General features: G+C 50.9%; 1 protein-coding gene across 3 annotated transcripts in view; it reads left to right on the top strand.

Annotated features, from left to right (window-relative positions):
• The window catches only part of SEZ6L (seizure related 6 homolog like), a 183,643-nt gene that overhangs the window by 100,373 nt on the left and 59,210 nt on the right, over nt 1-24,060 (top strand). For all 3 annotated transcript variants that reach the window (XM_045041399.1, XM_045041398.1, XM_023242157.2), the window contains exons 2-5: nt 12,798-13,511; nt 15,208-15,341; nt 17,649-17,841; nt 20,014-20,199. In XM_045041399.1, the coding sequence (XP_044897334.1) occupies nt 12,798-13,511; nt 15,208-15,341; nt 17,649-17,841; nt 20,014-20,199 (1,227 nt within the window). The remainder of the gene's footprint in view (nt 1-12,797; nt 13,512-15,207; nt 15,342-17,648; nt 17,842-20,013; nt 20,200-24,060) is intronic.

Below are 24,060 nucleotides of genomic sequence, written 5' to 3'. Positions count from 1 at the left end.
GGTTCCAGCCCCTCGTTGGGCTCTGTGCTGACAGTGCAGAGCCTGGAGCCTGCTTCAGCTTCTCTCTCTCTCTCTCTCTCTCTCTTTCCCCTCCCCCGTTCACACTCTGTCTCTGTCTCCCTCTCTCAAAAATAAATAAGCCTGAAAAAGGTTTTTAAAAATGTACTACCCATCCACCCCAAATGATTTTCTGCCAACTTAAAACATAAACTCTGATTGGGGCACCTGGGTGACTCAGTCAGTTAAGCGTCCAACTTTGGCTCAGGTCACAATCTCATGGTTTGTGAGTTCAAGCCCCACATCAGGCTCTGTGCTGACAGCTCAGAGCCTGGAGCCTGCTTCGGATTCTGTGTCTCCCTCTCTCTCTGACTCTCCCCTGCTTGCACTCTGTCTCTCAAAAATAAATAAACATTCATTTAAAACACACACACACACACACACACACACAACCTGATCATTTGATCATTCAAGCATTTTCAAGGCCCCATCTAGTACAAATCCTGATTGGGGAAGGAGTTTTTGGAGATGTGGCAGGAAAGCTGCTGTGGCTGATGACCAGCCTATACAGGAAGGCTCCCTTCTGTTGTGCCAAAGGTGGAGGACCACCAGGATGATGTAACTACGAAAGCACTACTCCCTAGAGGCACATGATGTGCTAGATGAAGTCCAGGTTACCTGTGCTTAACCTGAGTAAAATAAACAAGACAGTGAGATCCATTAGAAGGTTCTCCTGAGGAAAAAAAAAAAAAAAGAGGTTAGAGTGGGAGAGAGCCAAAGCGTAGGAGACTGTTAAAAACCGAGAACAAACTGAGGGTTGATGGGGGGTGGGAGGGAGGGGAGGGTGGGTGATGGGTATTGAGGAGGGCACCTTTTGGGATGAGCCCTGGGTGTTGTATGGAAACCAATTTGACAATAAATTTCATATATTGAAAAAAAAAAAAGAAGGTTCTCCTGAGACTCTGAATTCTAATTAGTCAGCAGGAGGTAGGGATGGGGTGGGGAGGGGGATGGCCACCACTCGCCTCCTCAATTCTCACCTCCGATTTTAACCGACTGGCAAATAGATGCCAGGAGCTGGGTGGGACCAGCTTTATTACTGGTGAATCTGGGTTGCAGACCACAGCTGACACCTACACTCTGCCCTCCCCCGAGTGACTTTGATTTGGGGTACCTAGGCACAAGTTAGACAAGTAGAGTTAGAGAGGGGACAGCAGCTCCTCTCTGGAAATAGGACGCAGCGGATGTCAGAGATATCCCGAACACCTCCCTCCTTAATACCTCAGATCAGATGGCCCCGCATTTTCCTGGGAAGCAAGAGAGGGATGGAAAAGTGGAGCTTATGTTCCTCGGGGACTCCCCCACTCAAGTGAAACTGGTTTCCCCACCCCTGTGGAAGTTGGAGAGCAGTTAGAAACCCCGAGAGAGAGAGAGAGAGAGACTGAGAGAGAGAGAGAGAGAGAGAGAGAGAGAGGCTGGAGCTTGTTCTCTGCCTCCTCCAAATCTGGGGTGACAAACCTCAGGGAGTTTATTAGTACCGTGAACTATTTTTTTTAAGATTTTTAACATATTTTTAATTTATTTTGAGAGAGAGAAAGAGAGAGCGTGAGTGGGGAAGGGGCAGAGAGTGGGAGACAGATAGAATCCCAAGCGGGCTGACAGCCCAGAGCCCCACACAGGGCTCGATCTCACAAGCCGTGAGATCTGAGCCGAAATCAAGAGTCGGACACTCAACTGACTGAGCCACCCAGGCGCCCCTATCATGAACAATTTAACTGTTATTGCTATACAAATGGCATGCACTTTGCAAATCAAAGTGTATAAAGTGATGCACAACAGGGGTGCCCAGGTGGCTCTGTCGGTTGAGCCTCCCATTTCGGCTCAGGTCATGATCTCGCGGTCTGTGAGTTCGAGCCCCGCGTCGGGCCCTGTGCTGACAGCTCAGAGCCTGGAGCCTGTTTCAGATTCTGTGTCTCCCTCTCTCTCTGACCCACACCGTTCATGCTCTGTCTCTCTCTGTCTCAAAAATAAACAAATGTTAAAAAATAATAACAAAGCGATGCACAACAAAAAGCGATTCCCTCTGCCACCCCTACCCCTGCAGGTACACACACACACACACACACACACACACACACATGTACGTGTCTATGCATCTGTGGAAATGTGTATGGTGAAAATTCTCCTTCCCACCCTGAGGCTGCATCCTGTTTCCAACTCCCCTACACCCAGCATAGTATGTTTCTTGGGCCTCTCTAAGTTCCTTTATGCACACCCTAGCAAAGGCAGACACATAAAGCCTCATTTTCTGTCCCCATCTTTACACAAAAGGCGCCCAAGTCTGCACACATGATTCTGTATTATAACAGAAGCTGCTACCTCTCCTCTCCAAGCCACGGAGAGCTGCCCCATCATCTTCCTGCCACTGCGCGACCCTCCGTCTGCACGTCCCGTGATTGACGCGACCTTACTGATGGGTATTTGATTTGTCTCCGAGGCTTCTGCCACTGCACACAGCCCCGCATGGCTTCACCTCGCACGGGCGTCATTTTTACACGTGGGCGGGACAAATGCCCTGAAGCGGGCTTCTTGTGCCAAAGGAGGGGCACACTTGTAATGCTGGAAGGCTCATGCCAGCTTGTTCTCCGTGTTATTCACCAGTGACTTCATCTTATGGCTTTAAACCCTGCGCGTATTCCACTGTGGGCTCGTGCAACCACTTCACCTGCCGCCCAGAGACGGACGGGTCAGCCGTCTCCAGACTTTGGCCATCTCCAACAGCACTTTGTACTGTGACTGCTTCGTACCGTCCCAGTGGGTGTCATGGCCATAGGTACCCCTTTGCTTTGGGACAAGAGCACGCAGTTCAGATGGAGCACCTTTTGCCCTGGACCCATTACAACCACACGCTCGTCTTAGCCCTCGTTTGGCCACTGATGGCCGGCCTGGGATGTTACCTAAACTCCGGCCATCGTGAGGTAGACCAGCAGGCCACCCTCCAGTGGGCTCCCTGGATGCTCTTGAGTAGAGGTGTGGTGAGGCGGGGGAAAGAAAGTTTGGGTCAGACTTCAGTAGCAACTGGAGAAAGCCAGAGAGCGCCTCGAACCACCTGTTCAGAAGGTCTCGCTGAAAGTCACTGAAAAGTGACATATTGGCAAAGCGAGAGAGCCCAGCATTAGCTTCAGGTTGTTCTGGAAGGTTCTTCCTCAGTCAACCAAATTTTTAATGCATCCATCTCTCAGCTGATCAGTGCAGCTTCTAGGACACTCTCCTGGAGAATCAGCCGGACACGGTCACCAAAGATGGGTGTTTATTGCAGTGTTATTTGGGAGGAGGGGGTAAAGAATGGCAACAACCTGAATATTAATTGGTAAGAGCCTTGTTCAATAACATGCGTGTTTAGGGGCGCCCGGCTGGCTCAGTCAGTGGAGCATACAAGTCTTGATCTCAGGGTTGTGAGTTTAAGCCCCATGTTGGACACAGAAACTACTTCAATAATAATCATAATAAATGTTTTAATGTATCCATAAAAAGTATGAAGTGATCGTGTAGGTGCTGACATGAAAAATGAACCACGATGGATGTTAAGTGAGAGACGGGAATGCTAGTGCAACGGAATACTATACAGCAGTGAAAAATGAATCCGCCAAAACTACACTTATCCGCACGGATGACCCCCACTAGGTGTCAAGCAAGAAAAAGAAGGGGGACAACATAGCAATGTTGTTGAAGGCTTCATCCCGCATAACTTCGTTTATATAAAGTTTTCAAACGTGCCACATATTATTCAGAGAAACTGATATGTAATAAATATTTGCACACAATAAATAATAGCCACATAATAATAACGCACCTAATAAATGGTAATGCTGGGGGCGCCTGGGTGGCTCAGTCGGTTAAGCGTCCGACTTCAGCTCAGGTCATGATCTCACGGTCCGTGAGTTCGAGCCCCGCGTCGGGCTCTGTGCCAACAGCTCGGAGCCCGGAGCCTGCTTCGGATTCTGTGCCTCCCTCTCTCTCTGCCCCTCCTCCGCCTGTGCTGTGTGTGTGTGTCAAAAATAAATAAACGTTAAAACGATTTTTTTAAATAAATGGTAATTCTGAAGGCCAAGTTCACAACAGTAGCCACCCCCAGGGGGCGGAGAAGAAGAAGGAGAATGTGGTCAGAAGGCACACAGGGGCATTGACATACTGGCCGAATACTGTTTCTTCAGCTAAAGGTGTATATACGTGGGCATGTGTTGCCTTCGTCTTTAACTCTTCTTGCGTGACCGGAATATTTCAAAATGCATTTCCTAGTAAGTGACAGAGCAAATATATACAATGTAATAAGTCGGAGGACGTTCAGATAGAAAGTGACAGCGGGGCTCGGGAGGCCTGTCAGGCTGCTTGGTGAGCGCTGGGCTTCATACCCTCTGATCTCATCTCGCGCTCTTAACACCGCTAAGAGAGAAGTCTGGTACAATCCCACTTTGCAGCCGAGAACAGTGAGGGCCAGAGAAGGGAAGTGACTGTCCGGAGTCTCATGGGCAGCGAGCACTGGGCTGAACGTGGCAATTCGGACCTGACCCCACATCCCCCAGTGTGCTAACACAGCATTCAGGGGAAAAAATACTGTCTGGTGTTTACATCAGTACATTTCATTGGGAGACTAAACAAAATCCTACCGACGCTGATTGTCCTTAGAAGGCAGGATTGGTGGACAAGGTCGGGGAGGAGCGGTGCTTACACTTTTCATTTCATACCTTCTGGGTGTTCTTGCATTTTTAAAAATTATTTTATAGGGAAAAAACTATTTGAGGGTATGGGGAAAAGGGACGAGCACAGGAAACAGTGCGAGAAAGCAGCTAACTTATCTCATTTGCTCCACGATGTTAGACAGGTCACTTCCTCTCTCTGAGCCTTGATTTTAAAAAAAAAAAATTTTAACATTTATTCATTTTTGAGAGATAGAACATGAGCAGGGGAGAGGCAGAGAGAGAGGGAGACACAGAATCGGAAGCAGGCTCCAGGCTCTGAGCCGTCGGCACAGAGCCCTACACGGGGCTCAAACTCACGGATCGCGAGATCCTGACCTGAGCCAAAGTCAGATGCTTAACTGACTGAGCCACCCAGGCGCCCTGACTTCCTTTCCTAATCTGTAAAATGGGATGAAGAGAATGCCAATCTGACCGAATTGTTCACAGGCGGAATGAGATCCCAGCTTTGTAGAGTGTCAATCACCATTTGAATGTCAGAGTTGTCTCGTGGCCACACGGTTACAGGGTTGCCACCGAGGCGACAGATGGAACCCCAGTGCCCGCAAACCCACCTCTGCCCTTTCCGTCCCAGAAAGCCTGCTCAAATCCAGGCGGGATCGGCACCGTGAATCTAGCTGAGGGTCCTCGTTCCTGCGGGACTCAGTGAGCCGGCTGAGCTGGGTCCTCCCTGGCTGTAAGGAATGGGGTATGTTCGGCAGCTTAGCTTTTGCTATTCAAGGTGGACCTCTGGCCCAGTGCTGGCCCGTACGAGGTGCCCACCGGGTGTACGAATGTATGAACGAACGAATGAATGAATGAGCACATGTGAGTAGAGAAGGAAACTCAGCCCTCGGGATTCAGCTAAGACCTTCTCTACCCTAAAAGTCAATGATACAAGTAAAACACAGCTGAGCAGCCCCAGGAATGGGAGGGGAGATCTTCTCAGTTGTGAGGCCGGTGTCACTGGTCATGAAGCACGGGCAATTTTGTCCCCATTGGTGGGACTTTTGGCAGTGTCTGAAATCACTTTTTTATTATTGATTTATTTTGCTTTACTTTTAGAGACAGAGTGTGTGAGGGGGGGAGAGGAGCAGAGGGGGGGGGGGAGAAAGAGAGAATCTCAAGCAGTCTCTATGCTCAGAGAGGAGCCCAGCTCGGGGCTCCACCCCATGACCCTGGGATCATGACCTGGTCCAAAGTCAAGAGTCAGACGCTCATCCGACGAAGCCCCCCAGAACCCCTAGAATCATTTTTGATCCTCACAACTCGGGGAACTACTGGCTTATTGGGTGGGTGCAAGCCAGGGATGCTGTTCAATATCTTACCACGCGCAGAGCAACTCCTTGTCTCCCCAGCAAAGAAAGACACGGCAGGTAAAGGACTAGCCAGCATTCTTCCGGGCAGCCCAGATGTTCCTGGTTTTGTTTTCCATTTTGTTTGATGTGTTTGGGTGTGGTTTTTCAAGCCTCTAGTAGCCTTGTCTTCCTACTGCTATTGACATGCTGTGTGACCCTGGGCAGGGACCTCAGTCCCTTCTCTGGGCAGTTTGTAAGCATGAATTCTAGGAGCCTTTGGGTGTCTAAGATGCGATATTTGGGTATTTCATTTTTTAATTTTGTCCCTTTTGGGCAATATCTTTTTCTTTTCTGTGCTTTTCTTTTCTTTTCCTCCCTCCCTCCCTCCCTCCCTCCCTCCCTCCTTCCTTTCTTTTGAGAGAGAGAGAGGGAAACTGGGAGGGGCAGAAGGAGAAGGAAAGAGAGAATCCCAAGGAGGCTGCCAGCACAGAGCCTGACGCAGGACTTGAACTCACAAACCGTGAGATCATGACCTGAGCCGAAATTAAGAGTCAGACACTTAGCCAAGTGAGCCACTGCTGGGCGATTTCTTATTGAGGAATGTGATGGCACGAGAAACCACCACTGAATCGGGTCTTATTAATGATGCTTAGAATAGGGACCCGTGTTTTTGTAATACCCTTTACCAGAAACGTATCAACTGATGCACCGGCCAGCCCTGCCTCCTAAAAGTCCTCACTGTGAAACAGTCCAGCGAGAGAAGAATTACTATCATCCCCCCCATCCCGGGGGACCCAAAGGGGTTTGAATACTCAGGCAGGGAACGAGGTGCTTCTGTGATAACACATGTGTGTCTGCTCTCCCGCGGCCTCTCCACCCCTGGGTGCTAACAATTAATTTAATTACAATTAATTAACAATTAATTACAATTAATTACAATTAATTAACAATTAATTTAATTACAATTAATTTAATTAAAAACAATTAATTTAAAAACTAAAAACGATGAAGTCTGGTAGGGTTTAAAGTAAACAAAACAAAGCAAAAAACAAAACAAAACAAAACAAAAAACCAGCTCTGCATTGCAGTTAAATGCAGCTCTCTCCGTAAATATTTTTTTTACTTAAGATGGTATTAAATACTTATTAATACGCATTTTGGAAAATGCCAGAAATGGAAGGAAGAAAACCCGTACCACGCACAGGCAGCCAGGGCCACCAGGCTGGTGCCATTCATCTTGTCACAAGGTCATAGATGGTGACGCTATCTATTGTGCTGAGCACTGAGGACAGCGTAGATCTGTTGAGTCAACATGTCGCCCGCCTGAAAGGCGTAGAACAGTGTATGTTATTCACACTTAAACTTGTGAAAGTTTAAATTTACCTTTTGTAGTTTATTTACTTTGAAAGAGACAGAGAGAGTGAGCAGGGGAGGGGCAGAGAGAGAGGGAGAGAGAGAGAGAGAGAGAGAGAGAGAGAGAGAGAGAGAGAATCCCAAGCAGGCTCCACGCTGCCAGCACAGAGCCCGACGCTGGGGCTCGAACTTGCGAAACCGTGAGATGGTGACCTGAGTCGAAACCAAGAGTCAGACGCTTAACCGGCGGAGCCACCCAGGAGCCCCAAATTTTAAATTTAATTTAAAAACGGGGCGCCTGCGTGGCTCCGTCGGTTAAGCGTCCAACTTCGGCTCAGGTCATGATCTCGTGGTCTGTGACTTCGAGCCCCGCGTTGGGCTCTGTGTTGACAGCTCAGAGCCTGGAGCCTGCTTCAGATTCTGTGTCTCCCTCTCTCTCTGCCCCTTCCCCACTCGTGCTCTGTCTCTCTCTGTCTCTCAAAAATGAATAAACGTTAAGAAATTTTAAAAACAATTAATTTAAAAACTAAAAACGATGAAGTTTGGTAGGGTTCAAAGTAAAACAAAACAAAGCAAAAAAAAAAAAAAAAAAACCAGCTCTGCATTGCAGTTTGTTGTCGCTGGTCGTTCCGGGTGTTTCCACACACGCCATTGAATTTTACGTCTTGCTCTTTTCCCTGCACATTAGAGCAGACGCGCTCCCCAGCTGTGATTTCCCGTACCTCCCCCTCCATCACTTGGTGCCCACGCGTGGTGATAGGCTGTCGCTAGTCATTCCCGGGCGTCTAGCCTCCAAACCTTCAGCTGCAGAGCGCACTGTGCGTTTTTGGCTTTAATGGGACGCTTCGTAGTCTAATCTTCCCATCTCCCCATCAAAGTTGGAGAGAGAGAGAGGGAGGGGGGTGCTCCCTCCCCATCTTCGGCGGAGGAACAAATGCTTCCTCGTCTTTGGCGTCCTTCGCTCTGTCTGGAGACAGGAGAGCGGCATCAGTGTAATTTAATTACAGCTCTGTCTCTTCTGTCGGACGTCCGTCCTCGGTTATCCGCGTATGTCTGTCTTCCTTGAGTGTGGGGACCATACCCTAGAGCGTTGACTCTCTTGTCCGATCAGCCAACAGAGAAAGTTGACACCAGGGCTGTGGCTCATTAACCTATGGGCAGCATGGCAGTGGGGCATCGAATGCCCACGGTAGAGTAAGAATCCACCAGATGTGACTCGGCTGATTGAAGATCGTAAGTGCTCAGAGAAAGAGGAGTGGGTTTAATCCAGGGGTCATGGGGCGCCCGGGGAAAGCCAGCCTAGTGGACCGCAAGTGAGGAAGTCTCTGGATCTCCAAGGCCCCGGAACCCCATTTTGACTCGCTCCTGCTGGGACCTGTTTTCACGTGTAACTCCTTGGCCAGTGTCTCGGCGGAGAACAAGGCCTTCAGGCTGCATCTGTGGCAGACCACAGATACACAGTCGTCGGTCTCGAACGTGGCCTTGAGTTTAGAGCCGGCCAGCAAGATCCCACCGTGTGAACTCTGAGAAGGAGGCAACAGTAGGGAAGGGAGGTGAATTTACCTGGTGGAGACGCAGCTCCCCCTTGGCAGTGAGATTTTCAGTGGGAAAGCGCTGACTCGGCCCAGCCAGGCTTACTTCCTAAAATGCCTACTTACTGCGTGGTTAGCTCTGCTCTTACCGCGGGGACGCCCAAGCTGGGTGCAGGGGCTGTGGGGAGGAAGCCAATTATGGACGTTCTCTTGTGTCCCCCTCTTCTCTTGTTGGCTGTGTTGGATCTAGACGGGCTGGGGTGGCCAGGGGAGGGCGCGGGCCTCCGAAAGAGTCACGACCTGCGGCCCAAACCCACAGCCTGGGTTCCTGGCACCTGAAACTTCCAGCACCTCGAAGGCAGAACTAACAAGGAAGGTGTAGAAAGTCAGGCGAGATCACAGGTTCCAGAAGGAGCTTTTCTGATACCTCTGATAAGAGTCACGGGAGGGGCTTTTCCATCCTTCACTTTCAAGCCCCGCCCCTGGAGATTCAGATGTCATGGGTCTGGCAGGGGAGACTAGCAAATGCATACATATATTTTTTTTAATGTTTATTTTTGAGAGAGAGAGACAGACAGAGCATGAGCAGAGGAGGGGCAGAGAGAGAGGGAGACACAGAATGGGAAGCAGGCTCCAGGCTCTGAGCTGTCGGCACAGAGCTGGACGTGGGGCTTGAACTCACAAACTGTGAGATCATGACCTGAGCCGAAGTTAGATGCTTAACCCACTGAGCCACCCAGGCGCCCCAACAAATGCATATTTTAACACGGAAAACATTGAGTGGTGAAGGCATCATTTGGGAGATTTGAAAAACACTCTAGCCCACCCAGCAGGGAGGCAAAAAACTGAAAGTTGTGGGTCTTTGGAGGGGGAGGCCACTTCAAGCTGAGAAGAAAATAACAATACCCCATAATTCTACTTTTAAAATTTTTTTAACTTTATTTACTTATTTTGAGAGAGAGAGAGAGCATAAGGGAGCAGGGGCAGAGAGAGGGAGAGAGAGAATCCCAAGCAGGGCTTGAACTCACAAACCGTGAGATCGTGACCTGGACGCTTAACCAACTGAGCCACCCAGGTGCCCCGTCCTACCCCATAATTCCCAAGACAGCTGCTAGCACGGTCTTCGGCATCAGGAAAACCGAGGTTTGAAACCCGGCTTTGCCGTATGACCTTCCAAAGTTAACTTAGTATCCCACAGCTCATCCGTACAAGAGGAATAATTTGTCCCCAGTGAGGTCGAGAAAGAATAAAATGAGGTAATGGGTCAAAAGCATGTAGCACATGCCTGGCACGTTCAGCACTCAACACAGCAATCAAAAATAAAATGATATTGGGGCCTGGGGTGGCTCCGTCAGCTAAGGGCCCGAGACTTCAGGGCCTAAGAGACTTTGGCTCAAGTCATGCTCTCATGGTTCATGAGTTTGAGTCCCACATGGGGCTCGCTGCTGTCAGGACAGAGCCCGCTTCAGATCCTCTGTCTCCCTCTCTCTCCACCCCTCCCCCGTTCTCTCTCTCTCTCTCTCTCTCTCTCTCAAAAATAAATAAATATTTTAAAATAAATAAATAATAAAATGTTATAAATTTCACTGTTATTACGGCCAAGGCACACCGATGGGCTTTGTGTCTTTTGTCACCACCTCTCCTTCTCTCTCGCCTCCCTCACTTATAATCGAGGGGACATTTTGTTGTGTGACGGGACTGGCAGAAACGAATACAGCCACGGGAGCCAAGAAACTCACAAGCCAGTGTCAGGATCGAAGCACTCACCTTGCCCTTTCTGGCAAGATTAGCAAAAGGCTCTAAGAATAATTGCCAATTACCTGATCATTCCCCAGATCAACGGGGTCAGGGCTGGACGCCCTGACAAGTCTGACCTGGTCTGGTTGCCCATTTGACACAGGCAGAGAAAATGCAAGAGACCACGAAAGCCACACAGTTATGCTAGGGAGCAGCGGCCAAGAGAGCAGCACCCTCTGGACCCCCGCCCGCCCCCCCACCTCGGGATGCAGCCACACTCTGCACATGGAGCCACAGCTGACCCCCACCTTCCTCTCTTTTCGCCCCTTCACTTTTTTCCCATTGCGTCGTCTGCAGAGATGGTCGATACCAATCCGGTGATAAAAGCGACCGCGAACATGGAAAAGCACAGCTCTTGAGCCGACCCACGTCTGATCTAATCCTATGAGGCAGATGGGGAAGCTCTATCACCCAGAAGAGGCTTGAGTGGATTTGTCTAGGCTCGGGTAGCTAGGGACGGTTGAAGGCAGGATTCGAATCCAGGTCTAACTCGGAAGCCTCGATGCTTCCCACCTTTGGACCAGGAAACCTGCCTGGCCCCGAACGACCTTGATCTGCCCTCAGGTCACCCGCGTACCCTGTCCTCCCGTCCCCAGGCCAGTTCCTGCCCCGCGACTGTGAGCCCGGGATGCACGCTGGCTGGTGATCAATGTTACACAACAGGGACATTTGTCGATGACAGTTGCAAACTGGCAGTCTATACAGATTGAGCCACAGCCGCTGACACCCTGAAAGCAAATGAGCCTTTCCAAAGGCTGTGCGGAAATAATTTAAATGACAATGCTTAAGGGCCCAGAGACTGTGGCTGAGGGAGTGTCCGGACAGCTATCAGTCCTGGGGCTCCTCTCCCCGGGTGTAACCCCTCTCTACCTCGAGATCGTCATCATCGGTAATGTTCCGGCTGCCCTGGTTTCCTACTGAAGGGTGCCATCGGAGTGACAGCAGTAAGACAGTGACAGCAGCTGGAGCCCTGTGGGCTAGGAGCCCACCGTGGGCGAGGCACCCATCCGTCCGTGCGTGCCTGTGTGCTTTACATGCATCAGCCTACTGAACAATGACGGTCCTGGGGCACAGGAAGCCATCGCCCCATTTTACAGCTGGGGACACGGAGGCCCAGAGACGTTAGAGCCAGGCGCCAGCTTGCCATGGACAGAAGTGGGTCTCGGGTAAATGCGGTGGATTTCAGACCTGAATCTGCCAAACGGCTGCCAGGGCCAGCCCCTGTTTAAAATTACCAAGTGGGTTTGCACTCAAGGCAAAAATAAATCACAGAAAGTTATCAGCAGGGTATACACTGCCCGCCACGGTCTGGCCCCGGCCACCCCATGTCTCCAGCTTCCTCTCTAGTCACCATCTGCACCCATCATAGTCCTCTTTTGTGCCAGGCCTCCACGGTCTTCCTGCTCCGAACCCGTCTCATGATTCAAAATCTTCAACTCTTTCTGTGTCTCCCACAAGGTCAGTTTTTAATGATTTAGTGTAAAAAAAAACTAATAAAAGTGCCCCCCCCCACCCGCCTCCTCAATCCAGTGCAATGTAGCCTTGAACCAGGGCACAGGACTTGGAGAAAAGAGTGTGGGTTTGTTACAACCCCCACTCATCCTTCATGGCACGTCCTTGTGCAGTGAACAAGCTGCCCAACTGTACATGGTGGTCCTGCCCCACAGACTGAGTTAGAGGCCTGTTCTCTCTGCCCTATTAGCATGCAAAGCTTTTGTCTTTCTAAGCATCTGTCACACCAAATGTGACCATTTCTCCTTTCCTGTTACCCCTCCCAGCACATTACACAACTAGTGTGTGAGACTCTTGCGCCCCTGGTTTCTGTAACCCTAATGCTTAGCTCGGGCCTGGCAGGATCAACCCTAAGTCTCCATTGTCAGCCAAAGGAAGAAAAGAAGGGAGCAGGAGAGAGAGGAAAGGAGAGGAAGGGAGAGTCAGGAGACAGGGAAGAAAGCAGCCCCCATATCTGTCGGGGGACTTGGCAAGCTCTGGGCCGCCACCTTAGGCCCCCAGCTCAGGAGGCGGAGGAGCCAACCCCCATCCCCGGTCCCAAGCTAACAGGCGTCTTTTCTCCTCTTCCCCAGATGTGGCCCAGGAAGGAGACGCTGGCCCTTCCGGTGCTTCCCTTCTGCCCTCGGGAGCACTGGAGAGCAGCAGTCTGAGCAAAGAGAGCCGCGAAGAGAGAGTGACAACGGCCCCTCCGAATCCAGCGCAGTCAGGGGAAGATCTCAGCGAGCCGGGGCTGCAAGGGACAGCCCCCTCCGCCGCTCTGTCCACAGCGCTGCCCGAGGAGGCCGCCACCAAGCGCGCCCTCCCCTCCGGAAAGAGGCTGCCTTCTCTCAAGCAGGTGAACTCGGCCAGGAAGCAGCTGCGGCCCAAGGCCACCTCCGCGGCAGCCGTCCAGAGGGCTCTGTCCCAGCCGGCATCCTCCGGCCCGGGGCTCCTCTCCTCCGCCACGGAGAAGCCCCGCCCACCGGGGGACCCGGAGCCCGCAGCCTCCGAGGAGCCACTGTGGCTGGACCGGAAGGCAGGTGCGGACCCCACGACGCCCGCGCCCCTGCAGATCTCCCCCTTCACCTCGCGGCCCTACGTGGCCCACACGCTCCCCCAGCAGCCAGACCCTGGGGAGCCCTCCGTGCCTGATGACCCCCACGAGGCTTCCCCCGAGGACGCTAGTCCCATGACCTGGATGGACAAAGGTGAGAGCGAACTGACCGGCTCAGCCTCCGAGGAGAGCCAGGAGACCACGACGTCCACCATCATCACCACCACGGTCATCACGACTGAGCAGGCTCCAGGTAAGCAGCCCCCAGACGCTCCAGCCCTCCTGCGGCAGCCGGGAGGCACCCACTGGGTGCAGAGCGAGGGGGGTGGGGGAGGGAGGCGGGCCAGGGAGGTCCAGGCCCCACCGTCAGTTGCCACCAATGGAGCCCTGACTGTGAGCTCGACCCTGTGGCTCAGAATTAATATCCCCATTTTAAAGACGAGACGACAGGGGCGCCTGGGTGGCTCCGTCGGTTGAGTGTCCAGCTCAGGTCACGATCTCGCGGTCCGTGGGTTCGAGCCCGGCGTCGGGCTCTGTGCTGATGTCTTGGAGCCTGGAGCCTGCTTCCGCTTCTGTGTCTCCCTCTCTCTCTCTGCCCCTCCCCCACTCATGCTCCACCTCTCTCTGTCTCAAAAATAAATAAACATTGAAAGCAATTAAATTAACTAAAGATGAGACAACTGAGACGCAGAGACATCGAACAACCTGCCTGAGGCCACACCGCCAAAGAGCAGGATTCAAACTGTCTTCAGCGGGAACCGAATCTCTCTGCCTGCCCGGAAGGCCCCGGCCTTTTCAAAGTGCGTTCACTGTTCCACGTACTTCCGGGACCTGGTAAAATGCATTTCCACCTTCCGGTCTTACTTCTGTCCTCTGTTCTGCCTTCAAGCAGAGAAGTGGCAGTCCACATGGATCTTGGACAAGTAAACTGTGGCCTCCCTTTACTTTATTTTTTTATTTTAAAACATTAACATTTATTAAGGAATACCATATAGAAGAATTTATTTTATTTTTTTCAATATATGAAATTTATTGTCAAATTGGTTTCCATACAACACCCAGTGCTCATCCCAAAAGGTGCCCTCCTCAATACCCATCCCCCACCCTCCCCTCCCTCCCACCCCCCATCAACCCCCAGTTTGTTCTCAGTTTTTAACAGTCTCTTATGCTTTGGCTCTCTCTCCCACTCTAACCTCTCTTTTTTTTTTTTTCTTCCCCCCCCTCCCCCCCGCCGTGGGTTTCTGTTAAGTTTCTCAGGATCCACACAAAAGTGAAAACATATGGTATCTGTCTTTCTCTGTATGGCTTATTTCACTTAGCATCACACTCTCCAGTTCCATCCACGTTGCTACAAAGTGTGGCCTCCCTTTGAAGAAGTGTGAGCTCTGGGTTCGAATCCTGCTCCCTGTGCGAGCCTGGTGCAGGCGCTGCCCCGCTCTGAGCTTTGGTGCAGGCGTCTCCAAAACGGGGATGAAGGGCACCTGGGTGGCTCAGCTGGCTGGGCGGCCGGCTCTGGATCTCACGGTTCCTGGGATCGAGCCCCGCATCGGGCTCCGCACTGACAGCGCAGAACCTGCTTGGGATTCTCTCGCTCGCTCTCCCCCTGCCCTTCCCCCACTCGCATGCACGCACCCATGCACGCACAGGCGCGCGCTCTCCCTCCCTCTCCCTTTTAAAAATAAATAAAATGGGGGTGAAATATCTGACTCTACAAGGGTGAATGGGGTCGGCCCTGTCTGCTGCTTAGAGGGGCGCCCCGCGACACGCAGCAAGCAATCATCCTGTGTCAGCCACTGCTGTTTTTTTTATCTTGTTGATTCTGGGACTGAAGGAGAATCACCAGCAGTGGGAGGAGTGGGGACGGGGGAATGTGGCTGTCCCAGAGCCCCACTGTCACCCCGCGGCCACCTGAGCTGTCCTCGGTGTCCTGATTCAAGTCCTTCCTCCAGCTCCCTGCAGTGTGAGCTTCTCCGATCCTGAGGGGTACATCGACTCCAGTGACCACCCGCCACTGCCCCTCAGCAGCTTCCTGGAGTGTACCTACAACGTGATGGTCTACACTGGCTACGGTGTGGAGCTCCAGGTAAGCGTGGAAGGGCGCCCTGCCGTGCCTGCCCTTTCCAGCGGGCAAAGGCTCGGAGGGCCGTCTGAGCCAGACTTGCTGGGATCCCCCTAGCCCCTTTGGCCCCCTCTTTGCCCTAACCAGGGCATATTGAGCTGGGTTTTGTTGAATGAATAGGAGTTCCCAATGCAGTGCTCAGCTGGAATAGCTTGCATACACGGAGGAGGGGCACATGTTGACTAATTGTGAAGCATTATACCTAGGAGAGTCCTCCTCTGCCCCTCTCGAACACCCACACACACACCCACACACACACACCCACACACACACACACACACACACACAGGGAAGCCCCGCCTGGGTCATGTGATTGGTAAAACGTTTGCCTAGAAACTAACAATGGAAAAGCAAAGTGACTTAGGGCTCAAACATCTGGGTGTAAGTGCCAGCTCTGCCAATGAAAAGCTGTGTGGCTTTGGGCAAGGGACTTTACATCTCTGAGCCTCAGTCTCCCCATCAGTAAAATAGAGATGATAACGCCACCGCTTCACAGATTTTCGGGGCAACAGAACTAGGACGGTGCCCGGTGCCTAGGGAGCAGTCAGCCAGAGCCTAGCGCAGCGCACGTTACCTGTGATCCTCGCCCTAGTTCCTGGCCTTCCCCAAATGACACCCCCCACCCCATCTTTAGAAGCCCCTTTTAAAAACTGGAACAAGGAGGGGTGCCTGGGAGCAGGAACTGTCCAGTTCACTGCCCCGTTCACTGCCCCCCAGGAGAGGAGGGGAGTGTGGTTGGGAAAGAAAGCTGGTCCCACGTGGTGGCAGACCCTTCCAGGCCAAAGTGGGAGGTTCCGACGTGTGCCTTTTTCTAACGGACAGTAAGGAGCCATTGAAAGTTTTGGAACTGGGTTGGCTGTGATCTAACCAGAACTTTACTTGAGGGAGGTTTTTCTGACTTGCATGGGAAGGACAGAAAGTAAGCCCCTCAGCAGCAGGACCTGTGGTCTTGGCCCCCAGAGCTTAGCAGAGTGTGTGGCATGCAGTAGGTAATTAATAAATGTTCATGGACTTAAAATAAACCGGAGGATGGTTGCCGTCCATCTGAATCTGGTACTCGGCGGACCCTCTCCTTTTACTCGGTGTCTAACGCTGGATTACCAGGCACAGGATGCCTTCACGGAGCACCTGCTGTATACCCATCACAGCTGTTTACCCCGAGGGATGCGGTGGTGCAGCACCTGCCGTTAAGGAGTACGTTTTGTGGTTGAGACAGGCGCACTTAGAAGACATTAGGGTGCCATTTGAAGAGGTCTCTAGTGGGAATTTATAGGGGATGTTGTTGAATCACACTAGAGGGATGGGCCAGGCTCCCTGGCAGTCAGGGAAGGTCTCACAGAGAAGGGCAATTTTAGTGGGGCTTTGACGAATGAGTAGGAGTTCATCAAAGAGGGAACAAGAATAAGGTGTGTGATCTGAAAGGGACAGGGCTTGTGGGCGAGGCCTGCCCTGCTCAGCTGAGGGGCAGAGGGGTTGGAATCCCAGCGTAAAGGAGAGGCACCAAAATCCAGAGCGGGCACTGGGAGCTGACCAAAGACCGCACCTACCCCTACTCCCACTTGTACAATGTCTTTGTGCACAATTAAATTATCCCCCTTCTTTCTCTTCCAAGCCTGGAGAGCGGACTTGGAAAATCAAGTGTGCAGTTCTTTGTGCAAGTTCTGGAGTCAGAGCCATCATTTTATAGCATAGGAGAGCGGCCCTGAGAATGCCCTAGAAATGAGCCCCTCCCTCCGTCACTTACCAGTTGGTGCAGAAAGGGGAAGAATGAATTCGATCTACATAAGTATTTATCGAACACCTGCTCTGTGCTATGTTCCAGGCACTGGGGCCACTGAGCAAATGGAAAAAAATGCCTGCCGTTGTGGGGAGCTTACATTCTGGTGGAATGCCTTATTCTGTCTCCCTGGAGATGGGGCTTCAGGCACAAGCTGATCAAGCCCTTGCCCTCCCCCTCCCACCATCTCCAGGAGAACTTCCCTCAGCTGCCAGCCTGCAGCAACCTCTCTCTTGAGACTGATCCATGGAGCCTTCCAGATCTCTGCAGTGCCTCTGTCCTGCAGCTTGGGTTTACTCTGGTCCCTCAGCCTTTGGGGAGATTCGGGGGGCCTAGATGTTTCCAGGGCCCCAAATGTTTCCAGGGCTGGGGCTTGGGACCCGTCTGTCCCCTTGACTAGGGGCTGGCCGAGGGCTGCGGTGTTGGCATCGGCTGGGGTCCGTTGGGAGTGCTACATTGGTAGTGGGTTTCTCTCTGCCCCTGCCTGTGCCCAGGTGAAGAGTGTGAACCTGTCTGACGGGGAGCTGCTCTCCATCCGCGGGGTGGACGGTCCCACCCTGACTGTCCTAGCCAACCAGACTCTCCTGGTAGAGGGGCAGGTCATTCGAAGCCCCACCAACACCATCTCTGTCTACTTCCGGACCTTCCAGGACGACGTCTTCGGGAACTTCCAACTGCACTACCAGGGTAAGCTCACAGCAAGGCCGGTGGGGTGTAGCTGTTTGCCTCAGTTTCCCTGTGGAACCAAGAATGCTCATGTGCCCAGGGTCCCTCTGGCAGTTCCGTAAAACCTCTGGACCCCCCTCTCAGAAGAAGCACAAAATAAAAGCAAGTAAAATAAAAAAACAAAAGCACAAAATAAAAGCTGTACAATTAAAAAAAAAAAAGGACACCAGTCATCTTGAATTACAGTTGTCAAAATATTGTTTTAATCTGTGCTATCTTAATCTTCGTGCTTCTTTATTACCACATTAAATAATAATCCCCCTTGGCAGTTCTGATAATTACTGTGATTTCAAAGTACTGAGGCACATAAGAGATATGTCAAGATATTGATTATGATCTGAAAATACCCGCGATTTCTCTCGGTGACGAAGTCACAGGTTCCGCAACTACGTCAGTTTGTCGCCGCTATTCGCGGTTGAAGGCAACACCACGGTTCGGTTCAAGGTTAATGAAAACAAGCAAAGCCACTTTGTTTCCCATTTAGGTTCCTGGCTCCTGCATGTATCTGATAAATGAACCCCACGCAAGTCGGTGGGCTTCTGGTAACCAGCCTCAACCCCCGGGGGGGGGGGGGGGTCCTGCTGTCTCTTCTCTGTGACAATGTTGCTTTCTTTCCTTTTTGCCTGTTTCTGAGACTCCTTTCTTGCTTTCGGTTCACCTTGCTCTCCTCTCCCCCTTCCTGCCTCCTTCCTTCTCTTTCCCTCCCTCTCTCTTGCCTCTTTTATTTGTCTCCCTCCATTCTCCCTTGCTTCTGGCTCTCTCTCTCCCTCTCCCTCTCCCATTCCCCCACGTCCTGAGCCCTGCCCATGACCTCCGATTACTTCCCTTAGCCAGAAGCTCCCACTGGGTAACTTCCCAGATATCCGCTCGGGAAAGTAGAGTCTGGATACTGGGCACCATCCACGGTGACGTCAGATGGACCAGACGTCTGGAGAAACGGTTCACTTTGAACTTTTCCCCTGGATGTTTCTGAAACAGGTGGATGGGTGTGCATGACCACGTTCCGGTGTGGAGGCTACGCGCTGTGGTCTTTGTTCATGGCAGAATATGGGGAGAAAAACAGCTGGTGGGGCCCTCGAGTTGGATGTGATCCCCCCAGAGGAGTTCTGGGACTACGGATATCTTATGCAGCAGGGGTGGTCAGACCACAGTCCGGGGAGGGGCTGGGATGGGTTTCATACCCTCTTAGGAAATTCAAGGAGCTCAGCATGGCCACATAGAACCTTCTGCCGCTCCCAGCCAGACATTCGGTCAAGGAGGCTCTTCCTGAGTTTCCTGTTTAATCCTTACGACCACCGTGAGGCAGGGACCGTTGTCAACTCCACTGGAAAGAGGAGGGGAGCCAAGTTCAGGTCACTGTGTCCCTTTCTCCAAGTCACGTAGTGCCTAAGTGATGGAGGAAGAACTTACATTCACACTGGTCTCCTCCAAAGCCCAACCCTGTACGTGGCCAGGACAGTTATTTTCTAAATTTTTTTTTAACGTTTACTTATTTTTGGGACAGAGAGAGACAGAGCATGAACGGGGGAGGGGCAGAGAGAGAGAGGGAGACACAGAATCGGAAGCAGGCTCCAGGCTCTGAGCCATCAGCCCAGAGCCCGACGCGGGGCTCGAACTCACGGACCGCGAGATCGTGACCTGAGCTGAAGTCGGACGCTCAACCGACTGAGCCACCCAGACGCCCCGAGGACAGTTATTTGCAAGCTGTCGTACCCTTCGGCATTTCCTGAGGGGCGGCTCGTTCTAGTTCGGGTCCAGGACTCTGCATGTTTAACAAATCCCGAAGATGTTCGTGCTGGCAGGACTACCCTACCTGGCTCATTCTGCCCCTGCCCTGCCCAAGCAGGTGGCCATTCTGTGTCCACGTGGAGAGGGGCTCAGATGACGTGGGAACTCATTTTTCACCCCAAACCTGTGATCTCGGCAGGGGGGGGTGCAGGGGGCAGGGTGGGGACCTTGCAGCCTAGAAAAAGTGCCAGTCTGGCAGTCTCCGCATCCACGGGAGTCACAAAAACACCCCCCCAGGGGCCTCATCTTTTCTCCTCAGCTCAAACTGGCTCCCGGGAGGTGGGTCACATGCATCATCTCTCCCCGCTCTGAGAGTTGAGTGTCTGCCTTTGCGTTTCTTCGCAGCCTTCATGCTGAGCTGCAGTTTTCCTCGCCGGCCCGACTATGGGGATGTCACAGTGATGGACCTGCATTCGGGTGGGGTGGCCCACTTCCACTGCCACCTGGGTTACGAGCTCCAGGGGGCCAAGACGCTGACTTGCATTAACGCCTCCAAGCCCCACTGGAGCAGCCAGGAGCCCATCTGTTCAGGTACACTCCAGCCTCGGCGGCCCAGACACCAATAGTCCACTCAGAGGAGAGGCCAACCCCAGGGCATTAGACCGACCTCAGGGATAGGCCCTCAGCCCTGGGCAAAGAGGCTGCTCCCAGGACAGACGACCGATGCCATTCAAATCTTTAGTTCGTAGGGGAGAAAAGTCACAGAACCTAAAATTCACCTTTAGTGACATTTAGCACACCTACAGCGTCACGCCCCGGTTACCACTGTGCAGTTCCAGATCGCCTTCAACAGCCCCAAAGGAAACCTCGTAGCCATTTGGACTCACTTTCCATTTTCCCCTCCCCCTTCCGCCCTTGGCACCCACCATGATGCTTTCTGCTTATACTGGACATTCTGTGTAAATGGGGTCACCCGGCACATGTGGTCTTTGGCAGCTGGCTTCGGGATCATGTTTTCAAGGTTCACTCACGCCACAGCCTGGGGAGCATTTGATTCTTTTCTGTGGCTGTGTACTATGCCATCGCGTGGCTGTGCCCCCATTTTATGTGTTTATTCCCTGGTGGACACCCGAGTCTTTCCCACTTTTTGGCAGTTATGAATAATGCTTCTGTGAGCATCTGTGTGCAAGTTTCTACGTACAAGTTTTTGTACAAGTTTATTTTCTTTCTTTATTTTAAAAGGTTTCTCTATTTTTTTTATGTCCGCATTTCCTTTTATTCTTTTTTTAACTCGTTTTGTTTTTTTATTTTTTTATATTTGCATCCAAATTAGTTAGCATATAGTGCAACAGTGATTTCAGGAGTAGATTCCTTAGTGCCCCTTACGCATTTACTTTTGAGAGCGAGAGAAAGAGAGAGAGAGAGCAGAGGAGGGGCAGAGAGAGAGAATCCCAAGCAGCCTCTGCACGGTCAGCACAGAGCCCAACACAGGGCTTGAACTCATGAACCACGAGATCATGTCCTGGGTCAGACGCTTAACTGACTGAGCCACCCAGGTGCCCTGGAGGACGTATGTTTTCATTTCTCTTGGGTCGATACCCAGGAGTGGCATCACTGGGTCATATGGTAATTCTGTGTTTAACTTTTTAAAGAGTCGTCAAGCTATTTTCCACAGAGGCTGCAGCGTTTGACCTTCCCACCAGCAGCGTAAAGTACCAATTTCTCCACGTCCTCACCAGCTCTTATTATGCATCCTGGTGCATGTGAAGCTCTCTCTCGTGGTGGTTTTGATCTGCATTTCCCTGATGGCTAATCATATTGAGCAGCTGTTCCAATGTGCTTCTTGGCCTTTTGTAGATCTTCTCTTTTTTCAATGTTTATATATATATATATTTATTTATTTATTTTGAGAGAAAAAGAGAGAGAGAAAGAGAGAGAGAATGAGCAGGGCTCGATCCCACCACCCTGGGATCATGACGTGAGCCGAAATCAAGAGTCAGAGCTCAAACGACAGAGCCACCCAGGCGCCCCCCCCCCCCCCTTTGTAGATCGTCTAAGCGAAGTATCTATTCAGGTCCTTTGCCCATTGTTTTTTAAAATTTTGTTACTTGTCTTTTTATTGTTGAGTCGTAACAGTACTTTGTATATTCTGGATATTAGATCTTTATCGGGTATATGATGTGCAAATACCTTCTCCTGCTCTGTGGGTTGTTTGTCACGTCTTGATAGTGTCCTTTGATGCAGAAAACCTTTTCATTTTGACAAAGTGTCAAAAAAATGATCAATTTTTCTTTTGTCCCTGTGCTTCTGGTGTGCCTGCAGCCACATTTTGAACCCAGTCGATAGATACTGAGAAACCGCCAGGGATGCTGTAAATGTTCACGGCAATCTTGCATGATGAGAGCCATTACCTTCATTTTACAGATGAGGAAACAGAGGCTCACGGAGGTGAAGTCACTCACCCAAAGCCACCCGACAGAAATTGAAATGAGTCCAGAACCCTTCTCTCCTGAGCTGTGTTTCTCAAAGTGTGGTCTACAGACCAGCAAGATTATTGCAGATGCATAATCCTGGGCCCCCTATGAGACTACTGGATCATAATCTACATTTTAACATGCCCTTGTGTGATTCGTGTGCACATGATAGACTGACAAGCACTGGGCTATGCCACACTGTCCCTGCACCCGTGGTCATAGGCTGGACCATCCTCAACTGTCAAGAGAGCAAAACTCTGTCAGATTCTCAAAAGTTACGACGGTGGTCAGGACAGTATAGGTTGCCCGTAAGAACTGAGCACCCAGAGCACAAACCATGTACAAAGAGAATCCTGGGAATAATAATAAATTATTCCCTCTCTCCAGGCATTCAGAGTCCATGGAATCCAAAAAGCAAATGAGACCTGATGACAAATTCTGAGCTTTGATTGTTGCAATATTGTTCCCCCAAGGCCCTTCAGAATTTCTCTTCTCTTCTCTTCTTTTTAACAGAGGGGAAAAAAATCCAAACCATAGGGCCATTGCCCTCAGTGCGTCTCTCGCGTTAATTTTTATCTATGTGTGAAATCAGAGAGGAATTAAGCCTCATTTTGTGCTAAGAAAGATGGATGGGGAGCCACGGCTGGGAAATTGAAGGCAAACAGAGCCATCAGTTGGCTTAATAAGGCAAGGAACGGGAGCAGAGAGGCAGCAGATGAGCGGCAGCTTGGGGAGGACAGATGGCCGGTGCCCCCACCAGGGACAGTGTTCTCCATCTCGCCAGCCCCTGAGCCATAGGACAATAGAACTGGCTACATGTTGAGTACCTACTCTGTGCCAGGCATGGCGCCAAGACCCGTGTTATGCATCGGTTCACCGATTTCTCACCCCAGTCCTGGAAGCAGGCTGGAATTCTTATCACCATTTTATAGTGAACTCAAGGTTCAGAACTCTCTAGATCCACAGCAGGTAAGTGGCACAGGCAGGGTTTCAACCTCCGCTTTAGGACAGAAGGACAGGCGAAAGACAGACACACACACACACACACACACACACACACACACACACACACGCACCTCTGTCCGTGGTGCTGAAACAAGGAGGGGGCGCTTCTTGGCAATGTCTTCGCTGTAAATCCGCAGAATCCAGAGCACAGGAGAAAGTGGTCTACCTTTTTCTCCCGCTGCAAGCCCTTATTAGTCATGCAGTCACTCAACAAACCCTTAATGAGACCCAAGTATCTCCTAAAAATAAGACTCAGACTATTTCCTTGCATTCATGCATCTCCCTCTGGTGCACAAATCACTTTTTAAATATTTCTTTATTAGATTTTTATGATAAAAGTAATATATGTTGTGGTTTAAAAAAAAGTCAAGAAATCCAAGTGTCAAGATAGAAGCAAATCACTTTTATATTTATGGTCTCAATAGATTTTTGCAAATAGCTCATTGAAACGGGTATGGAAGACCATTTTGTAACTTGTTTTTTTCCCCACTGAAAATTTCGAGTGCATTTTTCCATATTCTCAAGCATTCTTTAAGGGTATGATTTTTAATAACGTGTGAATGGGACGCATTTATTTCCCCAAATGGCTGTGAGTGGACATGCGTGTTGTTTCTCGTTTTTCGCTCTTAGAAACACTTCAGCAGTGAACACCTTTATTCATAAACCTTGGGGGAAATCTCTCAATCTCCTTTTTAGCACAAACTCCCAGAACTTTAATGAGTCGGTCAGTTTGGGAACATACTTTCTGAACTTTTCTCCAAATTGCTCTCCTGAAAGGTCGGAGTCATTTGCATCCTAACGAGTGATGAGGGAGAGGGCCCATTTCCCACCACCTGTCCCATCGGTGAGCGATGGCCGCTTTTTATCTTGCCCAATCAGGCAGATGGAAACAGAATGTAATCTAGAATTGACTTTCTTTTATTGTGGGTGAGGCTGCATTTTTAGTGCCTACTAAATACTAAAAGTATATTTC

Source organism: Felis catus, chromosome D3 (genome assembly GCF_018350175.1).
Source record: "Felis catus isolate Fca126 chromosome D3, F.catus_Fca126_mat1.0, whole genome shotgun sequence".
Taxonomy (NCBI): Eukaryota; Metazoa; Chordata; class Mammalia; order Carnivora; family Felidae; genus Felis; species Felis catus.
This window is presented reverse-complemented; position numbering and strand designations above follow the sequence as displayed.